The sequence below is a fragment of the Thermobia domestica genome, chromosome 18 (assembly GCF_964235325.1).
Source record: "Thermobia domestica chromosome 18, izTheDome1.hap1.1, whole genome shotgun sequence".
In the NCBI taxonomy this organism is placed as follows: domain Eukaryota; kingdom Metazoa; phylum Arthropoda; class Insecta; order Zygentoma; family Lepismatidae; genus Thermobia; species Thermobia domestica.
The window spans coordinates 102,084,808-102,105,564 of record NC_137471.1 but is presented as its reverse complement, the minus strand read 5'-3'; the positions used below and the strand labels follow the sequence as shown (position 1 = coordinate 102,105,564).

General features: G+C 37.9%; 1 protein-coding gene across 15 annotated transcripts in view; it reads right to left on the bottom strand.

The window, feature by feature from the left end:
* Positions 1-20,757, bottom strand: part of LOC145674949 (uncharacterized) — a 768,948-nt gene that overhangs the window by 401,691 nt on the left and 346,500 nt on the right. The window contains exon 5 of one of the 15 annotated variants that reach the window (XM_081745240.1): positions 10,670-12,930. The exons of 13 other annotated variants lie outside the window; for them this stretch is intronic. In XM_081745240.1, the coding sequence (XP_081601366.1) occupies positions 12,608-12,930 (323 nt within the window). In that variant the 3' untranslated portion in view covers positions 10,670-12,607. Of the gene's footprint in view, positions 1-10,669; positions 12,931-13,408; positions 13,456-20,757 lie in introns of those variants that run through there. One more of the 15 variants, XM_081745249.1, reaches the window with a different exon arrangement.

Here is a 20,757-nt window from a genome sequence, read left to right as displayed (position 1 = left end):
ATGGCTCAGTGATAGAGGATTTACATCCAGTATTTTGGGGTCCCTGATTCGATCGCGGTTCACACCGTATGGACTTTCTGATAAATTCAAAAATCTACAAACACAACGTTCTTCATCGTAAACGTACGTTGTGCTGTGATCGAAAAAAAAGACGTCCGTACGGTTTCTTTTCAGATCAATCATTCTAAATGAAGTTTCTTAACTCCTAAAAGAGAAGTATCGGAATAACAACAACATTAGTATACTAATTTAAAAATCCTACCGTATTGATCGTTCACAAAATACAAATTTTATGTGAAAATAATAAAAGATTTCAATTTTACTTAATTATTATTATTAAATGCACTAGAATTAGAACTACACTGTTCAGTATAAATGAAAAGTATTTTCTGCTTCTTTATGAACAGAAGTCCACTTCATTGACACTCATCAACTTTAAAGTTTGTTTTCCGTCAAACTTGACTGTGTTTGTACACTATCAAATAAATCAGTCATAATTGAATCTATGAGTTTTTTGTTTATAGTCTGAAAACAAGCGGAATCAAATGTACAAGTTTTCTTTCCCATTCTGTTAAAATTTCACTTAAATCCAAATACAAGGTCTTTAGCAACATGATTCACTTATTCAAATGTTCCACTTTTCAGTACAATACACAATAATTTGGCTTTCATTAAATTAAGACCTTATGCACCATTTAATATGACAAGGAGGAGAAACAACCATGTTTCGTCTTGTTTATATATGTCCTATACACTTACGATTATGATATCAATTCAGTAAATTCAAGATCGTGCATGTTACGTCCAGATAAATTAATCTTCATTCCTTTATATGTTAAACATATATTTTCATTTTTCCAAATACGATGCTAATGCATCTGGAGGTTATACATAATAGCACATACGTAAATTATTTGTATAAATACATATTGTTTTGATAACTTTAGAATCTGTACATGTACTTTTTAGTTATATACAAAGAAAAAGTATGTAATGGAACTTTATTCAAGTTTCACTTCAAATTGTACCATATTGAAAATTAAGTTCCTTATTGCAACTTTTACTAGCATTTTTATGTATATCATCATTCGGAGCACTATGAAATACTTGTATATCAGGGCACTTTTCCTGTAATTGTTTAATAAAAGCATATCCCTTCTTAAGGTAAAGAAATGGACAATTAGGAAACCATTTCGCATGTTCTATCCATGGAACATCGTTATCAGTCCAATCTTTTAATCCACCAGCACAATAGAAGCATATAGTTTGGTCTCTTGTCTTCGTGTAAAAAAATCCAGCATCACTTAATTGATCCGGGCATTGTTTTGATGAAATAGGCCAGTGTTCGAATGTTCTTAAACGTAATTCCTTTGTACAATACTCATTATATTGAGGGGCAAAACATTTATATGCACCACTATATGGTAATTCTGGCATTTGTTGAAATGATATCTTTCAGATACAGAATTTGGTCGCAGTTCCATTCTTAATCTTCCACTATTCGTATTTTTCTAATCGTCTACTTCAATGAAATCTTGCTTACGTTTCTATGTTCAATTATGTTCGAAATCTATGGAAGTCAATATTATAAAGTAACTTATGATTTACACAGCCATGTTATTTCAGCAGATGATCAACAGAGACTAATGGCACTATGCATACAAATATCTGTGCATACATGCATGATGCAGGAAGGGATGACGAAGAGGAAATCATGTTTCATCTTGTTTATACATGTACCATACACTTACGAAAGACCATGATCGTTTGGGATCCGCGTTCGATTCTCGATGAGAAAGCATTCTTTTTTTTCATACAAGGATTAATTCAACTTTAAATCTTACGTTTTTAAAACATTATATGTTATGATAAGCTTCCGCTACCAATACGTTTTAAAAACATCCATGAACTGCAACAATCGTCTTATCAACTCAATTTCCTGAGAAGGTTCCAGACGAAAATTTTCCGGACGTTTCGTGAGAATAAGATCAGGTCAAACTCCTCAAACTCTTGGAACTTCTATTCTTAGTATTACAAGATGGGTCTGGGGGGGCTGAGGGGGGAATCTAGCTACCCAATACAAGACGACTAGAAAAAAATAAGACGAAAAGTTTTTTAAAAAATAAAATCTAATCTATATGCGAGGTACTGACGTTCAGTGATAGAGTGCTCACCTCAAGTTGGATTACTCCGTGAATTTTTTTTCATGCGAGGATTAATTCAACTCTAAATCGTGAAGGACTGGTCTCACGTTCGATTCCGATGAGAACTTTCAAAATAAAAGCATATTTAGGGTTCTGGTTCGATTCTTAGTGAAAGAGCATTAAATATTTCAAGACAATAAATTAATTATTTCGTTCCTTTCCGTAAAGTACTGGTCTCGCGTTCGATTCCGATGAGAGAACTTTCAAAATAAAAGCATATTTAGGGGTCTGATTCGATTCTTAGTGAAAGAGCATTAATTATTTTAAGACAATAAATTAATTATTTCGTTCCTTTCCGTGAAGTACTGGTCTCGCGTTCGATTCCGATGAGAGAACTTTCAAAATAAAAGCATATTTAGGGTTCTGGTTCGATTCTTAGTGAAAGAGCATTAAATATTTCTATTTCGTTCCTTTCTGTCGTGAAACGAAGTGAAATTCTTTTTTTTTTATGCAAAGATTAATTCAACTCAATGGTCATGAAGTACAGGTCTTGCGTTTGATTCCCGTGTCCTGCTGGTTCGATGATCCTCGATGAGAAATATTACACATTTTAAGGCATGAAGTTAATTCGATCCTTTCTGTCGTGAAAACGAAGTGAAATTCTTTTTTTTTTCATGCAAGGACTAGTTCAACTTTAAAATCATGAAGTACCAAATTCGATCCCAGCTCCCTACCAAAGTAGATTTTTGTGTACAATCTTTATTTCATAAGTTAACGAAGCTACAATCAAGGTTAGTTGTCTGCTTCACTTTCACTCCCAAAATAATAATAATAATAATAATAATAATAATAATAATAATAATAATAATAATAATAATAATAATAATAATAATAATAATAATAATGTGATGCTGTATTTTTTAAATTTATTTTTATGGTTGTTATTTATGTTTTAATACCACTTTGGTCCGGGTTCGATTCTCGATGATAGAGAGAGAGAAAGGGAGCATTGAACACTTGAAAGCATTATAGTGCTTCGAAATGAAGAGCTTCGAACACTGTACATATCATATGCTACGCTAAAATCAATACATGAAATTCTTTTTTTTTTCATGCAAGAATTAATTCAACTCTAAATCGTGAAGTACTGGTCTTGCGTTCAATTTCAATGAGAGAGCTTTCAAAATGAAAACATATTTAGTGTACATGTTCGATTCTCGATGAGAAAGCATTGAATATTTTAAGACATTAAGTATGCTCTTCGCTATGCAAAATAGCTATTCAATACATAACGAAAAGACGAAAATCAATCAATCAGTTGGGAAGCTTCGAACTTGATATTCAATCAATTGGGAAACTTCGAACGTGATAACTGAAAGGACTCTCATCAAGATCCAAGAGTATGAGCATAGTAACAACGTTCGCTTACGTTCTTCGCAGGAGGGAGTGGAGTGGAGGGGTTTGGGGCGTTCAAATCCATAACGAAAAGACAAAAATCAATCAATCAATTGGGAAGCTTCGATCATGATAACTAATAGAACTCTCATCCGTCCAAGAGCATTTAGCTATTCAATACATAACGAAAAGCAAAAATCAATCAATCAATTGGGAAGCTTCGATCATGATAACTGATAGGACTCTGATCCGTCCAACAGTATGAGCATCCAAGACTATGAAGGCCAAGAGCATCTAGCTATTCAATACATAACGAAAAGCAAAAATCAATCAATCAATTGGGAAGCTTGGATCATGATAACTGATAGGACTATGATCCGACCAAGAGTATGACCATCCAAGACGATGAAGCCATCCAAGACTATCACCATAGCAACAGGCTCTTCTCATAAACAAACATTTTCCCACGAACTTCTGTACTAGCCGTAAAAGGCTGTGAACATAGCAACTAAAGGCTTGTCGAAACTTGCCCCCCAATTCCAGGAAATGACATCGAATTCTAGGAAAACAAGATCAAATTTCGCTGACTCGGCCGTCTATACGCACTCAATTCTACTGATGTCTGCTACAATAGGAAACAATTCTTTCTTCGTTAGTTTTAAGGTCATAACAGGCTAATAGTCCTCCGATCTGGTGAGAGGATACATCTGTGTACAGCCTTATCTCTAGCTTTTCGTCGAAATGATAGAGAGAAGGGGCATTCAAAATGTCTTCCTTCAACTTCTCAAATAATTCGTCATGTTTTTCTGTCCATTTAAATTTGGCATTTTTAGTAAGAAGCTGCTGGAAAGGTTCTATCTTTGTTGTGAAGTCCTTAATATGACTTCGTAGATAAGAGCATAAGCCAATAAAGCTCTTAACTATGCGTTTGGTAGTCGGCTTTTTAAAATTCTTGATCTTCTTTGCAATTTTTGGTGAGATGCTTATCTTCTCTCCGGATACAAGGAATCCTAGTACTGGGAGTTCTTTATATAACAGGTGCGTCTTCTTGGGGTTGGCTCGGAAGTAGTGTTTCCTTAATTTTTGGAATAAAAGCTCCAAATCTGAGAGTAGTTATTCCCACGTATAAGAGCCGATCACGATGTCATCTGCAAAATTGGTTATGCGTTTTGGTAAGCCGTCTAATAGCATTTTTATTACTATGGTTAGAGATTGGGAAGAGGAACAATGACCCATTACGCATCTAAGGAATTTATAACTTTTGCGTGTATGATTTACTTCGAAAGTCATGTATTTAGTGCTTTTTGGATGCAATTATATCTGAAAATAGGATTGCACAATGTCCAGGGTTGAAATTAGGTTTTTGCCTTTTAAAACCTGCAAAACGTCCTCTGTATTTTGAAACGGTATGCTTAAATATTTGGTATAGCTATTACATGCCTGTAGATTCAACACAAGCCTGAAATTTGAACTGTTTGGCTTTTTGATAGCAATTAAAGGCGAGGAGAAATTACTAGTCTGTGTCTCCGTTATGATTTTGGCATCTAACAGCTGTTGTATCTGCTTATCAATTTTATCTCTTATCCCTAATGGAATTGGTGGGGAACGGTGATGGAATGACGCACTTTTATCTATACGAATTTTGTGTTCATAACCTCTAAAATAGTCTATATCCTCTGGGCTGCATGAGAAAATGTCCTTGTATTTGTACAATAAGTTGGTTACAGCTATTCGCTGGTATTCCGGTAAATCCGGATTTATATAAAAAAGGTTAATGTTAAAAGTTTTAGCGGTTTGTCTTAATCTTTCTTTTATCTCTTCTTGAGTACGAAATTGGTGCGCTTTCTTTTCATCTCCTTCTATTCTAAATAAAAATTCTTCCACGCCCTCCTCTGTATACGCCACTGGTGTACCTTTATTTAATGTTATTATTCGTGCCGTAGGATTGGAAATTAGTAACGTAAGGTCGTTACTCGGTACTCTCATGGTCATTGCTTGTAAGTCGTATCGGTCTAATAATGATTGTAGTGGAGTAATATAAAATGCAGCGTCATGAATTGTTTCTCTTTGAATCGATACAGGGAAGTAGAAATGTGATTTCGAAGGAATCGTAACTTTACTCGCTGTGATGTCGTTTGCATTCCTTTGCAAGTGCAAAGAGAGAGTTGTGTCTCGTGACATTTCTTCCGATTCTTGTTTTTCCATTGGAAACGTAGTTTCCTAGGTTTTCTATATAATGATATGGATTTATTCTCCAAGTCTACTTGAGAGAAAAGTCTTGTGAGAATGTCATTCCCAAAAATCGGATTAAAGTCAGCATCTATGATGCGGAAGTAATGTGAGAAGGTGGTAGTGCCAATTTTAAATTTAATTAAAGCTACTTCTTTTAAAGTTAGGACTTTGTTAGCAATGCCCTTGATACGAGTTTGAAATGGTATTAGCGTACATTTTTGGGGTACGTCCCGTCTTGACCATAGACTAAGACTAGAACCCGTATCTATTATGGCTGGTAGATTGCTTGCATTTACATTAATATTTAGCAATAGTTTATTATTTTCTATTCCCAGCTTAACATGTTCTCGGTGTTCATTATAGGTCATCTGGGTGAAAAAATTGGCGTCCGTTTCCTTAAAAGTTTACGCTATTGGCTGCTCTTCTTGAATGTTATTGCGTTTTAATTGTGGTGGTGTCTGTGTGGCCCGCGCCGACTTTTCTGAAATGGCCCGCGAGGCTTGACTTTGGCCTGCGAACCCATCTATGCGTTTCCCTGGTTGGAATTTTTAGGATTATTCCAACACGTGGATGCTCCGTGGTTCTTCTTATAACAAATTGATCAGACAGAAATTTTATTGCCTTTTACAAAACTGTTATTTTTTCTACCACCGTTATTTCCTTTATTGGCATTCTTCGCATCCGCTTTTCGTCCGTTGTTACGCCAATAATTGGTCTTCAGGGCATGCTGTGCCACCATTAATGATAGCTCGGCCATTTGATTAGCTAATTCGGTAAGGTCCGTGTGAGGAGGTTGTGAGGGCGGGTTTTGACTTTGGTGGGGATGCGGATTCGAAACTTCAGGTGCAGAGGAAGTTGTCTGTGGAGGGGAAATATTCTGTAATGGAGGTGCGGAAGGCAACGATTGGGAAGTTGGCTGTTGCATATAGGTTGGTAAGTATGAATCAGGATTCGTTTGGCTATAATGGTCGTACAAAGGGAGTGATGAGGGGTGGTTAGGTTGGCCGATTAAAGAATGAATTCCACGTAATTCCTCCTCTGCATGAGGTCCTGAACTTTTTCCAATTCATGAAGTCGATTCTGAAGCCGCTGGATTGTTGGAAAGGATTCTAACGCTATCTCTTGCAGCAAATTTCTTTGTAGTCCTAATGAAAGAAAATTAATTTTCTGTTCCTCTGAAGCTTCTGGCATTAGCTGTCTGATGGCCCTTAATTTCTTTTAGAAATATGAATCGAGAGATTCATTTTCGTTTTGTTGAATTTGGAAAATTTCTAATTCCGCCTTATACGCTGGTAAATTTGGGCGGGACAGAGAAATTAATTTGGTTTTCAGTTACTCGTAACTTAGTGTGTCGAATTGATTCTAATTTTGCAATTGTAGAACAAAGTCGAGAGCTACGTCCTGCAGAAACATTGGAAGAATTTCTTCCTTCTTTTCGGGGGTCCAAGCCTGAAGTAAAGCCAAATGATCGAACAGCATGAAAAATCGATCCGGGTCGTCTGTACTATGACCAGAATATCTAGTTAAGTGAGAAATATTAACAGGTATACGGGAGCCTGATTCTGTCATATTGTTATCACCTTCTTTATATGTATTTTTCCCAGATCTAGTTGTCGCCATATATACCTGCCAGTCTGTAACGAATCAATCTACCGTTAAGGGTAATGAGAGTATTTATGACAATACGGATACTATCTTTTATATGATCCTGCTTTTAGTAACACACTGTATTGTTAAAAGTTTCTAAGTCCGTTTTCTCGTTAATAAAAAGAGCGTCCCGTAGGAAAGTCCTTTTAATGTCTGTAAATAGACGCCGACGCATCTACCATGTAAAATTTCTTGGGTAGAGCAATAAAATGTACACGGGATTTGGACTTTCCCTTCACCTTTTATTATAAAGTCTTTTATGTACACAAATTATAATAAGCAATTCCTCTAATATTTAGGTAAGATTAGATAGGAGCCCGGTGACCAAGCGTCGTGGGCTTTGAGGTGAGGTACTCTCGGTGACCGTGCGTCGTGAAAGGGGTGTATATTAGGTATATCTCTCTCGGTGACCGTGTGTCGTGGGTATAAGGATGGGTACCTCTCGGTGACCAAGCGTCGTGAGAGGGGTTTTAGGTGTTTCGATCAATCCGGGGAGATTGATGTTGGTCGAGGCGCGCAGTTCCATTTTATCCTGTATCGTCGGCTTCCTTCGTTGATTCTCATCGTTCCGACTGTTGGCGATGGTGAGTGACTCCTCTTCGAGATCGTCGTCTGATTGTTTCTGTTTGTTATTAACACATGTAGTTTACGCGTGGTTATTGCATGACGTGTAGACATGCGGAACCTTACAATATTTAGAAACAGCAACAACTCTGCTGCTGGGTGTTGATAAGCAAGCAGACGAACAAAACGAAGATTTGCCCTATCTTTTTATCGTCATTTCTGTACGTTCTCCAGAAAGAAAACTATTTGAGTACGTGAGAATGCGAAGAATATCGATAGCTCAGAAATTAATCTAAACTTGACTACCAGATGTCCTGTAATGTAGAGTGTGCATACCCTCACCGTCAAACAGTAATAAACAGTACTGGCTCTTCTTGTATGTATGGGGACAAGATTTCCTCTTTTCGACTTGAGTTGAATGATCTTCGAAACAAGGGACGTTCTGAGGTTTCCAAGAAATGAAGATTACATAGTTGTCTAACATACACAGGTGATTTTGTCTATTGCGATGAGATTCCAAAATAGACGAGTGGCCAACTTACAGAATATAGTAGTGCATGTTTCATGAGGAAATAAAGGTTCTTTAAAAAAGAAGCCAAGCGTGGGCTCACCTTAAATACCGGACACCTTAACTGATTTTAGTGTACAATGTTCATTGTCAGTAAAATTACTATTTTTTTAAGATTTAGAAGAAGGGGGATAAAACGATGGTCCGTTTGTACGACTCGTATTACTTCTAATGCACTGAGCTCTTGATATTCTTTAACACATTACGTCACTTCCGACAAAATGAGCTGAAGCATGTCCTTGGTATGATTGACAAAACATCAGTGAACTTGGAAGAAAATGACTGAAAAACAAAGATATCACCCAACCTACTGCTAAACACAATAATCTACATTACGAGGGGGAGTCAAATGAAAACCATAATTATTTTTTTAAATGTTATTTATTGGTCACACAGGGTACAGAAGTAAATCACTTTTCAACATAGTCCCCTCCTCGTTCAATGCAAGTCCGCCAGCGCTTCGGAAGAGCCTGAATACCTGCAGAAAAAAGTATTTTGGGCGACGGCGCAACCACTCGTGCACCGCGTTGCGTACCTCTTCATCGGAGTAGAACTTCCTGCCACCCATTGCTTCTTTGAGCGGACCAAACAGATGGAAATCGCTCGGTGCGAGGTCTGGCGAGTAAGGGGGGATGTGGGAGGCATTCAAATTTCAAATTTCAGACTTGAGGTGGTTTTTATCATTTCACTTTAACTGTAGAACTTAGGGAAGGGGAGGGAACAGATATATAAAAATAAATAAAACTTAATAATAATAAGACTTAATAACTCTTGAACCACCCGACCGATCTCGATCAAACTTTCAACATAGATAAAGTTCGGGCGTGGGATGTTTTCTTCACTTCACTTTTACAGTGCAACGAAGGGGGGGGGAAGATATATGTTTAAAAAAAGTAAAAATAAAAGTGACTGTCTTTGTGACTTCATCACGCTTAAACCACCCGATCGATCTTTAAAAAAAAATCAACATAGATGAGGTTCGGACCTGACGTGGTTTTTATCATATCACTTTAACGGTAGAACTTAGGGAAGAGAGAGAGGAGGGGAGAAATCTATAAAAATCAATTAAACTTAATAATTTTTGAGCCACCAGACCGATCTTAATCAAACTTTCAACATAGATAGGGTTCGGGCCTGGGATGTTTTCGTCATTTAACTTTTACGGTGCAACCTAGGGGAGGAGGAGATATATAAAAATCAAGTTATATAAGACCGAAAGTGACTATTTTTGTAACTTAATAACTCTTGAACTATCCGACCGATCTCAATCAAATTTTCAAGATACATGAGGTTCGGATCTCAAACCATATCTGCAATTTCATTTTAACGGTAGATCCTAGAGGAGGGGAGGGGGGGACAAATAAATAAAAACTAATAAAACCTAATAACTTTTGAGCCACAAAACCAATTTCGATCAAATTTTCAACATATATGAGGTTCAGGCCTTGCGAGTTATTTATCGTTTCACTTTGACGAGCCAACGTAGCGAAGGGGGAGAGAGAGATATATGTAAAAAAAAAAAATGACTGCCTTTGTGACTTCATCACTCTTGAACCACTCGACCGATCTCAATCAAATTTTCAACACACCTGTGTTTAGGGGCAGGGATTGCTCTAGGCTATTCAGTTTGACGATGCAACGTAGGGGAGGGGAGGGAAATAGAAATTTCAAAATGATCAAAAATGACCGATATTAGTGTTTAATCCATATTTTTCGGGGTCGATGAGAGAAACAGTGACACTTCTGATGCTGTTTTGAATCCAAGTTCAGCCCTGATAGTTGGGGAGGGGGAGGGTGCAACGTAGGGGAGGGATTAAACATTTAAAAATGATCGAAAATGACTAATATTATTGTCGAATCCATAGTTTTAGGAGTAGCTGAGATTAACAGTGACAACTGTGATGCCGTGTGTCGCAGCAAAGAGGATGGGGAGGGGAGCTATATATAATAATGATCGAAAATGATCGATGACCAATATTAGTGTCCAATATTAGTTTCCGGGATCATTCAGATGAACACTGACATTTCCGATCCGGTTTAAATCTAAAATCAGCCCTGCCACTTGGGGGAGGAGAAGAAAGAGAGAAATAAAAATGATCGAAAATGGCCACTATCAGTGTCGAATTTATAGTTTTCTGGATCCCTTAGATGAACAGTAGTATTTTCGATCCCGTTTAAATCCAAATTCAAACCCACAACTTGGGGAGGGGGAGGAAGAGATATTTAAAAATCATCGAAAATAACTGATATTAGTGCTGAATCCACATTTTTTGAGGTCGCCGAAATGAACAGTGACACTTCTGATGCTGTTTAAGTAAATGTTCAGCCCTGACACTTGGGGGATGAGGAGGGATGACATCCATTAAAATGATAGCAATATCAGTGTGCATTTAAATTATTTATTTCAACCCAGCGAAGCGGGTAATATATGCTAGTATATGATAAAGTAATGAAACATGTTTTGTATGCTATTTTCACATCACTGATATTCTAGAACAAAAATCTAACTGTAACATACAGTTTTGTTACGTAACTTCTATGTATACTTAAATGTAACGTTAGAAAGTTTGTCTTCAGGAACTAGTGCTATTACTATATAAATACTACTCATACGAGCGCCATGCCGACAATTTTTAGCTCTGACCACAAGAAGCGTCGAACTGAAACAAAACATTTAGTTTTTCAAAGTACTCTTCACGGATACGAATACACTTTTACATCCTTTCAAACCACTTAGAAAACTGTTCATTCCACACACTTTCGTCTATACTGTCCACAGACTCCAGACCAATCGCATCATCATCCAATGAAAAGCGACATCCACGCAAGTGTTCCTTCACTTCGGGAAACACACACACAAATCGCACAAGGCCAACTCCGGCGAATAGAATGGATGTGGCAGCAATCCACGCAAGTGTTCCTTCACTTTGGAAAACAAAAAGTCGCACAAGGCCAAGTCCGGCGAATAGGGTGGATGTGGCAGCACTCTGACTCCTTCCTGGTTCAAAAAGTCTACAGTTCTTGCAGTACTGTGGAGACTTGCATCGTCATGATGCAACAGAAGATGGCCGAGTTTTGATCTTGCGTGTTGGGCCTTCCATTTCTTGAACACAGTGGGAAGACAAACTGTTGAGCACCACTCAGCATTCACCGCACGACGATTGTCAAGTACATCAGTCGCAACATATCCCTTCCGTGAGAAAAGACGCAACCATTTTCTTTCCAACACTCCGAGGTCTTTTCACTTTGGTTGGGGGATTTTCATTCTCGAAGCACTACACTTGCGACTGCTGCTTGACAAGCGGATAATAATGATAAATCCAGGTTTCGTCACCAGTGATGATGTTGTAAACATCACGACTTGCCCCTTGGTTGAATTTATTCACCATAAATTTACACCATTCCACCCTACCCTCTTTTTCCCTTTCCGTGACTAAATGGGGGACCCAACGAGAACACTTTTTCCTGAGACCCAAGTGTTCATGCATAATTGTCTGCGCTGCTGTTGACCCAATGTTGAGAGTCGCTACGATCTCTAGGAAAGATACATGGGAATCATCTTTCACCATTTGCCTCACAGCTTCGATGTTTTCGGGAGTCACTGCACTGTTTGGCCGTCCGGGATGAGGTTCATCTTCAACTGACGTACGTCCCCTTTTAAATGCCCGAAATCAATTTCCAACACTGGCTCGCGAAGAGCAGATTCCCCAAAGTTTCAAGGCACTGCTCCGCGGTTAAGCCCTTCTTGTAATCGTAGAAAATCATAGCGCGAAAGTCACGTCTTGACAGCTCCATGGCTAACTAGACAATGGGTCACACGCGCTTCCTTATCTCTCTTATCTCTGACCATGCTATCACACACTCATTGTTGCCATTGATGGCTGAAAGTCACAAAATATTGGAGTGTCGAATGCAATAAACAAAATGTCGCTGTGATGTTAGATTATTACGCTGCTAAAAACTTTCGGCATGGCCCTCGTACCACTGTCACAGAATTTTATGAAAGTATGTTCATACAAAAAATTCGATACGTGAAGAGTATTAATATCATTTTATTTTATCCATCATGAAGACTGTGAAAGCATCGGACATGTCGGAGTAAATTACTTTTTTGCTTTGATTTGTAATCACACATTGGACACTGAAACTGTGCCTCTTTTCCACATTCATACTGCATATGCCGTTTGAGCGTATAGCTCCACACATACGATTTACCACAATTCACGCACATGAATTTCTTTTCTTGCTGTGAGGCTTCGTATTGTATGAAAATTTCGTCTACGTATGTTTGTTCATTGGCGTAATTAGGATCAGTGCTTATTCTTGAAGATACTTCAATCGGCATACAGTCACTCGCTCTTGTGGTGTCGGACGTCAACTCTGCAAAAGAATATGCCTTTGATATAAAAATCGCCAATGCATATTCCATTATACTTGTTAACATATTTAAATGATTCAAAATGCAAGCAGATCTTTGAAAATTAAAATATAATTGCTTGAGAAGTCGTTCATCACAAAAATATCACAAGAAAAAATCAAATGTTTAACAATTCACTTCATGTAGCTATTACTCGACGTATCAAAATTTCTTGGGGCTACAGTTCACGAAAGGCTTCGATCGACAAGCAAGAGTAATTTTAGTTGGATGATGTGTGGTCAGCATATCGACTCTCATTGCCGTTATTACGGCTTTCTAGATTGAAATTCATATCTTGTAGTTGAAGTACCTTCCAATCGCCTCATGAAGCTCGGTCAATCCAAACATTTCGTGATGCTACCGGGAATCAAAATCGTGACCACATGCACCAAAATTATGCTCATTATTCAATTCGGCTAAAGGAGCACTGACACTCTCAGCAAATTTTACTACTAGTTACTGTCTGCTGAATTTTGTAACTTTCCAATCTGGAAATAACAAAAAGACAAATATCTAAGTTAAAATTGAAATTTTAAGTTGGAGTAAAACCTCATGGAGCTTATGAAGTTTGTGACTTTTAAACACATTTAAGAAACAACAATACTGCTTATTTTTAGCCACTTTCTCCCTTAGTGATGCTTCCTTTTTCTCACAATACAATAAATAGACAAAGGAATAGTGAGAGGAATGTTACAAGGTTGAAAAAGCACTATACAGAAATATAAGGAATGTCAGTATTGTAAATACAGGGTGTTAATGAACTATATCGACAAACTTTAAGAAATGATTCTTCACATCGAAATAAGAGGAAAAGTTCATATGGACCTATGGCCAAAAGTGCATAGTTTCAGAGCTAGGGCTGTACAAAATCGCGAAAATGCCAAATTTCAAGAGGCCTTATTTCGAATTCGAGAGACTGTGTATGGTGGTTCTTATCAGCGCAAAGGAAGCCAGGCATACACAATCCAAAAGTGAATATTTCATCAATTGACAATAGGTGTAAAGGTTATTCCCTACAGGGTGTAATTCTCAGATATGTTTTCAATAGAATTTTCACATATACCCTGATTTTAAGAAGGTTCCAAAGTGGGCAGGAGGTAAACTTTGACACCAATGGACAACCAATGCTTCGGAGGAAAGACGGAAGTGTTAGACACCGACAGCTACATGTTTCTTTGTGTTCGCAGTAGATGATATGTATTTCGTCACGGTATATTTCACGTTTCCTTCACTTATAAGCGTGAAAGAAAACATCACATCATGCGTTTTTCCGAGTACGAGAGATCGTGCTGCTGACAATTTTTAACACTTCCGACATCGCGCTAAAGGATTCCGTGTTCATTGCTATCAAGGCTTCTCGTTTGCCTACTTTGGACCAATCATAAAGTCAGAGCATATCTCAAAATTCGATTGATGGCATGTCTGGGAATTTCACCCTGCAGGATATAATCCGTACACCCATTGAACATTAATGAAATATGGACATTGAACATATGAAATATATTTTTGGATTGCGTATGCGTGACTTCCTTTACGCTGATAAGGACCACCATCCACAGTCTCTCGAATTCGAAATAGGGCCTCCTGAAATTGGGCTTTTTCACGATTTTGGACAGCCCTAGCTCCGAAATTATGCACTTTTCGCCATAGGTTTATATGAACTTTTTCTCTTATTTTGATGTGAGGAATCACCTCGTAAAGTTTGTCGGTATAGTTCATTAACACCCTGAATATAGCCGCACTGCCCGATCACTGCAGATCATCTCACTTCCAGGAAGTGGAAGAGGTGGTAGTCGCAAGCGAGAGACATCAGCAGAACATGGTGGGTGAGGAAGGGTTTTACACAAACTCATGGAGAGTCTGCACTGTCCTTTAACCGACATGTGAGCACGAAATCTAGTACAACAAGAGGGCACAATGTCCGATGATAATGGATGGATCCCTGTGAATATGTTTGGCCTGCATTTCATAGCGTTCAGGACTATAATGATCAGCATTGATGGTTCCACCTTGACTGGGAAAGAAATGATGAATCATTCCCATTATACATCATACCAGCAGCAGCATCTTCCTCGGGTTTAGGGGGTTTCAGACACTGTTTTGGACGATGATCACTATCCAACTACTGTTCTGGTCATATACAATTGTCATACGGAACTCGTATTTAATCAGAAGTGACAATCCAACGAAGAAAAACTATAAGTTATCCCATACACTCAGAGAAACTACACGCCTCCAGACGGCAATTTTTATTGGCCCATGTCAACTCTTGTGGCATCCATATGTGTAACGTTTTCATCTTAATGAATACACAGAGTCGCCGAACGACACTGGTATATATATATATATATATATATGCCCAACAACTCGTCTGCAACGGCACGAACACTTTTCCAGAACTGCTTCCACTGTGTTCCTGGGAAATTCATCCGGGCATGACGTTGGTCGGTATGAACGTAGCTCATTATGCTATACTGTCACCGGAACGAAACCTGAGAAACCAACGGCGGGTGGTGCGTTCATTCTCCATTCTTGGTCAAATGCACTGTTAATGTTTTTCACAGCTTACTGCGGAAAATGTCTCAGTTTAAAATCGTATTCGCAGTTGTATGTTCTCAATGGTTCATTTTCATACGACTCTGTTCAACAATACACTGCCTCCTGACACGCTGGGTACCCCAGTCTGCTTGCTGGACATGCACTGAGTTTGTGACGTAAGACGTTCGACCGTAGGTCACCCTGTCTATCACTGTGCTGTGTTGCTGAGGTGAGTTTCCCCACCATATGTGAAAGCGGGCATTTCATTCACACAATTTAATAGATTTCAAAAACATGAAAAAGAAAATCAATCCAAAGCCATGAATAGTCTTACTATGAAAAAGACACTAAAACTTAGACCATCAATACGGATGAAGTAGCAGATATTACAGCCAATATGTCAAACGTGTGATTGAGCATTTAATTTTCAATACGCTGGAAACATTTTCTTCCTAACAGTATGCAAATCGACTTCAAAAACAAGCTAATGGCACCTACAAAATGACAAAAGGAGAGGCAAGGTGTGTTCTTTTGCTTTAGTTCTAATTACATGGATTGTAAGCCTCCGAAGACCATATGCATACTCTAAACTAGCTAACCACCACTATTGTAGGCTGCAAGAAACATTTCGGTATACAGATACTTATCGATTTAATGGAACACCTGGACTTGGAAACAGGCCAGACGTCTGGTCAGGTGGCGACTGCTGTGCCGGGCTGTTAGTGATGGTGAAGCTAGAACGATCTCTGTACTACATAAGGAGTATAACGGCAGTGTGCAGTGAACTGAGCAGACGGTGACCAGGACATCCAATGCTTCGGACATACAATGCTTTATATTCTGTGTGTCATATTGCTATTTTCTGAAGTTTGGCTAGTTCTCTAAGTGGCATAATTCTAAACCCCACTGGTAGAATTAATCCCCTAAAAGGTAGCATTGATGGATATCGATGGATATATTGATTCCTCCCCTTGTCTTGCTACACAGTAGAGAATGAGTTCAAAACTTGTAAGTTACCAGGAGACGTTGAGAAGAATCTTTGAGGAAGAAATTAAATTTGAGTAAAAACATTCGTTAAAGAAATTCAGAATAGACTTCCTTATAATATAGACATTGATTATATAGACATCCTTGGAAAACGACGCTTTTTAGTGTCAAAGAGGATTTCAAACCAGTGAAACAGTCTCTAACTAACTTAGTTTTAGATTTCAGTTTGAGATTTGAAGATAATATCGATAAAATTGAAAATCAGAGGCAAACATAAATTTCATGAAATAGGTAAATAAGTCTTCAACTGAAGAATTTTTGCAAGAAGTAAATCAGTATACAGATGCTGGAGAAGAGAGAACCCATTTTCAGAATGTTTCGTTCGTTTCTTTCATACTAACGCTTCCACATTCGAATGCGGAAGTGAAGTGTGTATTGGACCAAGTGAATATAGTCAAAATTAGACACAGTAACAGGTTGAAAACAAAACGCTTTCTTTAATTTTAAGAGTGAACTTGAGTTGCACCGTGTGCAAGTGTTATTTTCTATATGAAATTTCGGCCATAGTTTTGCAACAAGTTGAAACAAATGCAGCCCGCACAAGCAACAAAGACAAAAGAACCTACGCTTCAATCTAAAGAAGTAGAACATGATGATGTGATTTATTTCTGTTGGGGGAGTTTTGCCTTAATTTTATGGTATTATAGAAACTGTTTATTTAGCTTTGTCTCCCGCAGAAGGTTATATATTTTCTAGCCATTTCTGGCCATTTTTAGCTATTAATTTTAGCCACTTTTTGTCGTTGAGTGTTGGCAACACTAACGGTGACAGTGTAAAATGGAGACTTCCAAAAAAGGTACTTAAATTGTTTACGTTCGGTTATGAAGTGTGCGCGTGATGAAAATGGGAAGTGTGTTTCGACCAGTGATATTAATATACATTCTAATAATCATTAAAATATACGTTATTCGAATAATTTATTTGCTATCATTCGAATATTCATATCCAATATTCGAATAATCATCCAAACAATTGATCGAATAATATTGTAATATTTGTTGGGCAAGAAATGTTACGCGAAAAAATAGTACTCAAGGAAAAAAGGTACAGTAATTTTCACATGTGCGAAAAGTGTATGTAGACTCATGCCCAAAATTACTGTCGCATGTATATAAATATGTTGTTGTAGGAATATAATTTGATAACAGATTCGCCTGGTATTTCTTATAATGTTAGTATGTGTATAATCGGCAAAGACATGTATGTGGCAAATTTGATGTCAAAAGAACAGTAAATAAGAACAATAAAACGAAAATAAAACTTTCCAGTCCATTTAGCTACATTTTGTTTTACTCATTGTAATTTTCGTATTTATAATTCTTTTCCTATGTAATTTACCACAAATATACATTTCCCGATTATACACATAGTATCAGTATTAAAAGTACCCTGCAAAATCATTAACAAATTATATTCTTGCTAGAAGACTGTTATAGATATGCGACAATCATTTTGGACATGAGTGTACATATAAGTTGCACAATTTTAGTTAGAGGTAACCTAATCAGGGTTGCCATTCTCTGTTTTGTTAAGTGGTCAAACGTCTCTTCCAGAGAGCAAGGGAGTGAGTATCAGAGTTGGGCTGTAAACATTATATCCTTAAAGTTCTGTTTAATTGGAGGGATACATTTGCGGTGCTTCACTTTAATGAATACAGGAAGAAGCTTTACTTACTAATAAAAGATACTTTATTTTTCAAACAAGAAGAGGAGTTGGAATTTACATAAGGAGAAAGCTAAGAGTAAGACCACTCAAATAGAAGACGTGAAGTACTCTTTGCTTCAACGCTGGTATTTGTGTATATGTGTCAGAGAAATAGTAAATGTGAACCATATGCAGTTAACTAACAGAATCACCTGCTTACTTTTTTTTTTTTTAAGTACAATTGCTTTAACAGTACGATCTACTATTTCAGAAAATTATTGATAGCTAATTAGATCAGCGGTCGTGTTGAACTAATTTCAATAATGAAAATGTTATTGGTTAGTTGAATTGAGGTCTAGTGCTCACTTCAGCAGCGACACTATGTGATACGTTTACCTACAATTTAACATGGAATTGCGGCGGAAGCTTATGGTGTTCGGTTTCCAAGTTAATCAGTAGGTCCACGTCTCATATCGCTTCGCTGCTGAACGGAATGTTCAACTCAAAAACTCAAACTAAATTAAAAAATTCCTTACTATTAGAAAGAAGAATAGACATTTTAGAAACTGTCAATTTTTGTGCGATTAAAAAATAACTTTTGAAACACACTTTTTTTTCGCGAAATGTTATCTCAATTAGTTTCAAAGCAGCTGATTAACATAGGAAGAAATGAAAGTACGCTGGAATTGTTAATTTTTGGGCCATTTTTCGTGGCAATTAAAATACAATTCCTGCAGCTTTCTTAACTCCACGCGAAGACAACCAATACGTACTCACGCAACGGCAAATATTACATGGCACCATTGTTTCTATGAATCACTAATGAATACAAAAACTTCACAGTTCCAAATGAAACTATAAACATTAACGGCTCATTTTAAAAAGTGGGGCAACTGTCCCCCTTATCGCCGAGTGTATATATATACAGCCATAGGGGCTAAACCATATTTTGCTGCTTTATCCAGTGTATACCATAGGTGGCCATTTTCCACTGGGCTCGCTCTCACCTGTCACAACTGGGTTCGCGCTCATGATCACTTCTCTCAACTGAGCTCGCGCTCACTAAGGTTCGCACTCATCTCTTTCGACTGGGCTCGCACTCACCAGGACTCACGCGCACCTGACTCAACTGGACTCGCGCTCAATTCTCTCAACTGAGCTCGCACTCACTCGCATCTCTCTTGACTGGGCTCGTGCTCACTAGCGCTCGCGATCATTTCTCTCAACTAAGCTCGCGCAAGCGCTTACTTTTCTTGACTGGGCCCACAATTACTCAAGCTCGCGCTCGCGCTTACTTCTCTCAACTGAGCTCGCGCTCACTCGCGCTTACGATCACTTCTTTCAACTGGACAAGCTCTCACTCGGGCTCATGCTCCATTCTCTCGACTGGGCTCGCGCTCACGTATTTCATTGGGACTCGTGCTCATTTGCACTCGGACTCACTTCTCTCAGTTGGGCTCACGCTAACTTATTTCACTGCGGCTCGGGTTTACTCGGGCTCGTTCTCAATTATTGAGCCCGAGCCCGGTTGAGCGCCAGTTCCGAGATCGCGAGCGTCAGGTTTGGGAGTTTCGACATCTATGAAATGGGCTGATTAATGGCATACCTCCCGCTCCAATTTCCATCCCTGATACAGGGGTCTAGGATGTTTCGGTGTTGGGGCGTTTCGGTATTAGGACGCTTCGCTGTAAAGGACATTTAGGCGCATAAAACATTTGAGAGCATTAATCATATGCTTGTAATGAATAGTCATGAAGTGTCATAGTGTAGGTACTCTGCAATAGTGCAAACTGATTAAAATTGTTATTGAGTCAATTACAGGATGATAATACAACGCCAGTGCATTCATAACAATAAGCTCGATTCAGAGGTGGCCATAGGCGAGTTTTATAGAATAATAATAAAATCTAATTCAAAAATCAAATTTAGTACGCGCCTTTGGCGTGGGAGGCCCGGGTTCGATTCCCGGCGGGAGCTCATGTGGTTCGGATTCCACGTTAATCAGTAGGTCCACGTCTCATATAGCCTCGCTGCTGAAAAGGGACGTTAAACTCAAAATCAACTCAACTCAAAAATCAAATTTAATTCATATTTACTGCAAAGTATTCAGAATCATTTCTGAATAGAAATAAATATATTAGACAAAGTTCTGAGTTACAGTAATAATATATACAAACTGAATAATGCCTCAAACGAATTTTTGTTGAAATTAAATAGTCACTCAACTGAGAATCTAAAATTGTACGCAATTCCTTTTAAGAATGTAATTACATAATCAGATTTGTAATTTTCACAAACGTCAGTCTCTTCCTAACATCGGTGTATTTTTCTTTGTTCGAAAAATAATCGACACGTAATAAAAATAATCGCTTTTTTTTTTTTAATCCAGAACAAAACTCGCAACAGACTGATAAGGTTTTTGCTTTAACGTACGAAATTGATACCTTTCAGAAATAATGTTTACTTTTGCTGCATAATATTTTTTTCATTTCCTCTTTAACCTCAGCATATGACTTTTCTGCGGACGAGACCGGCCAACAGATGTTACATAATTGTTCATA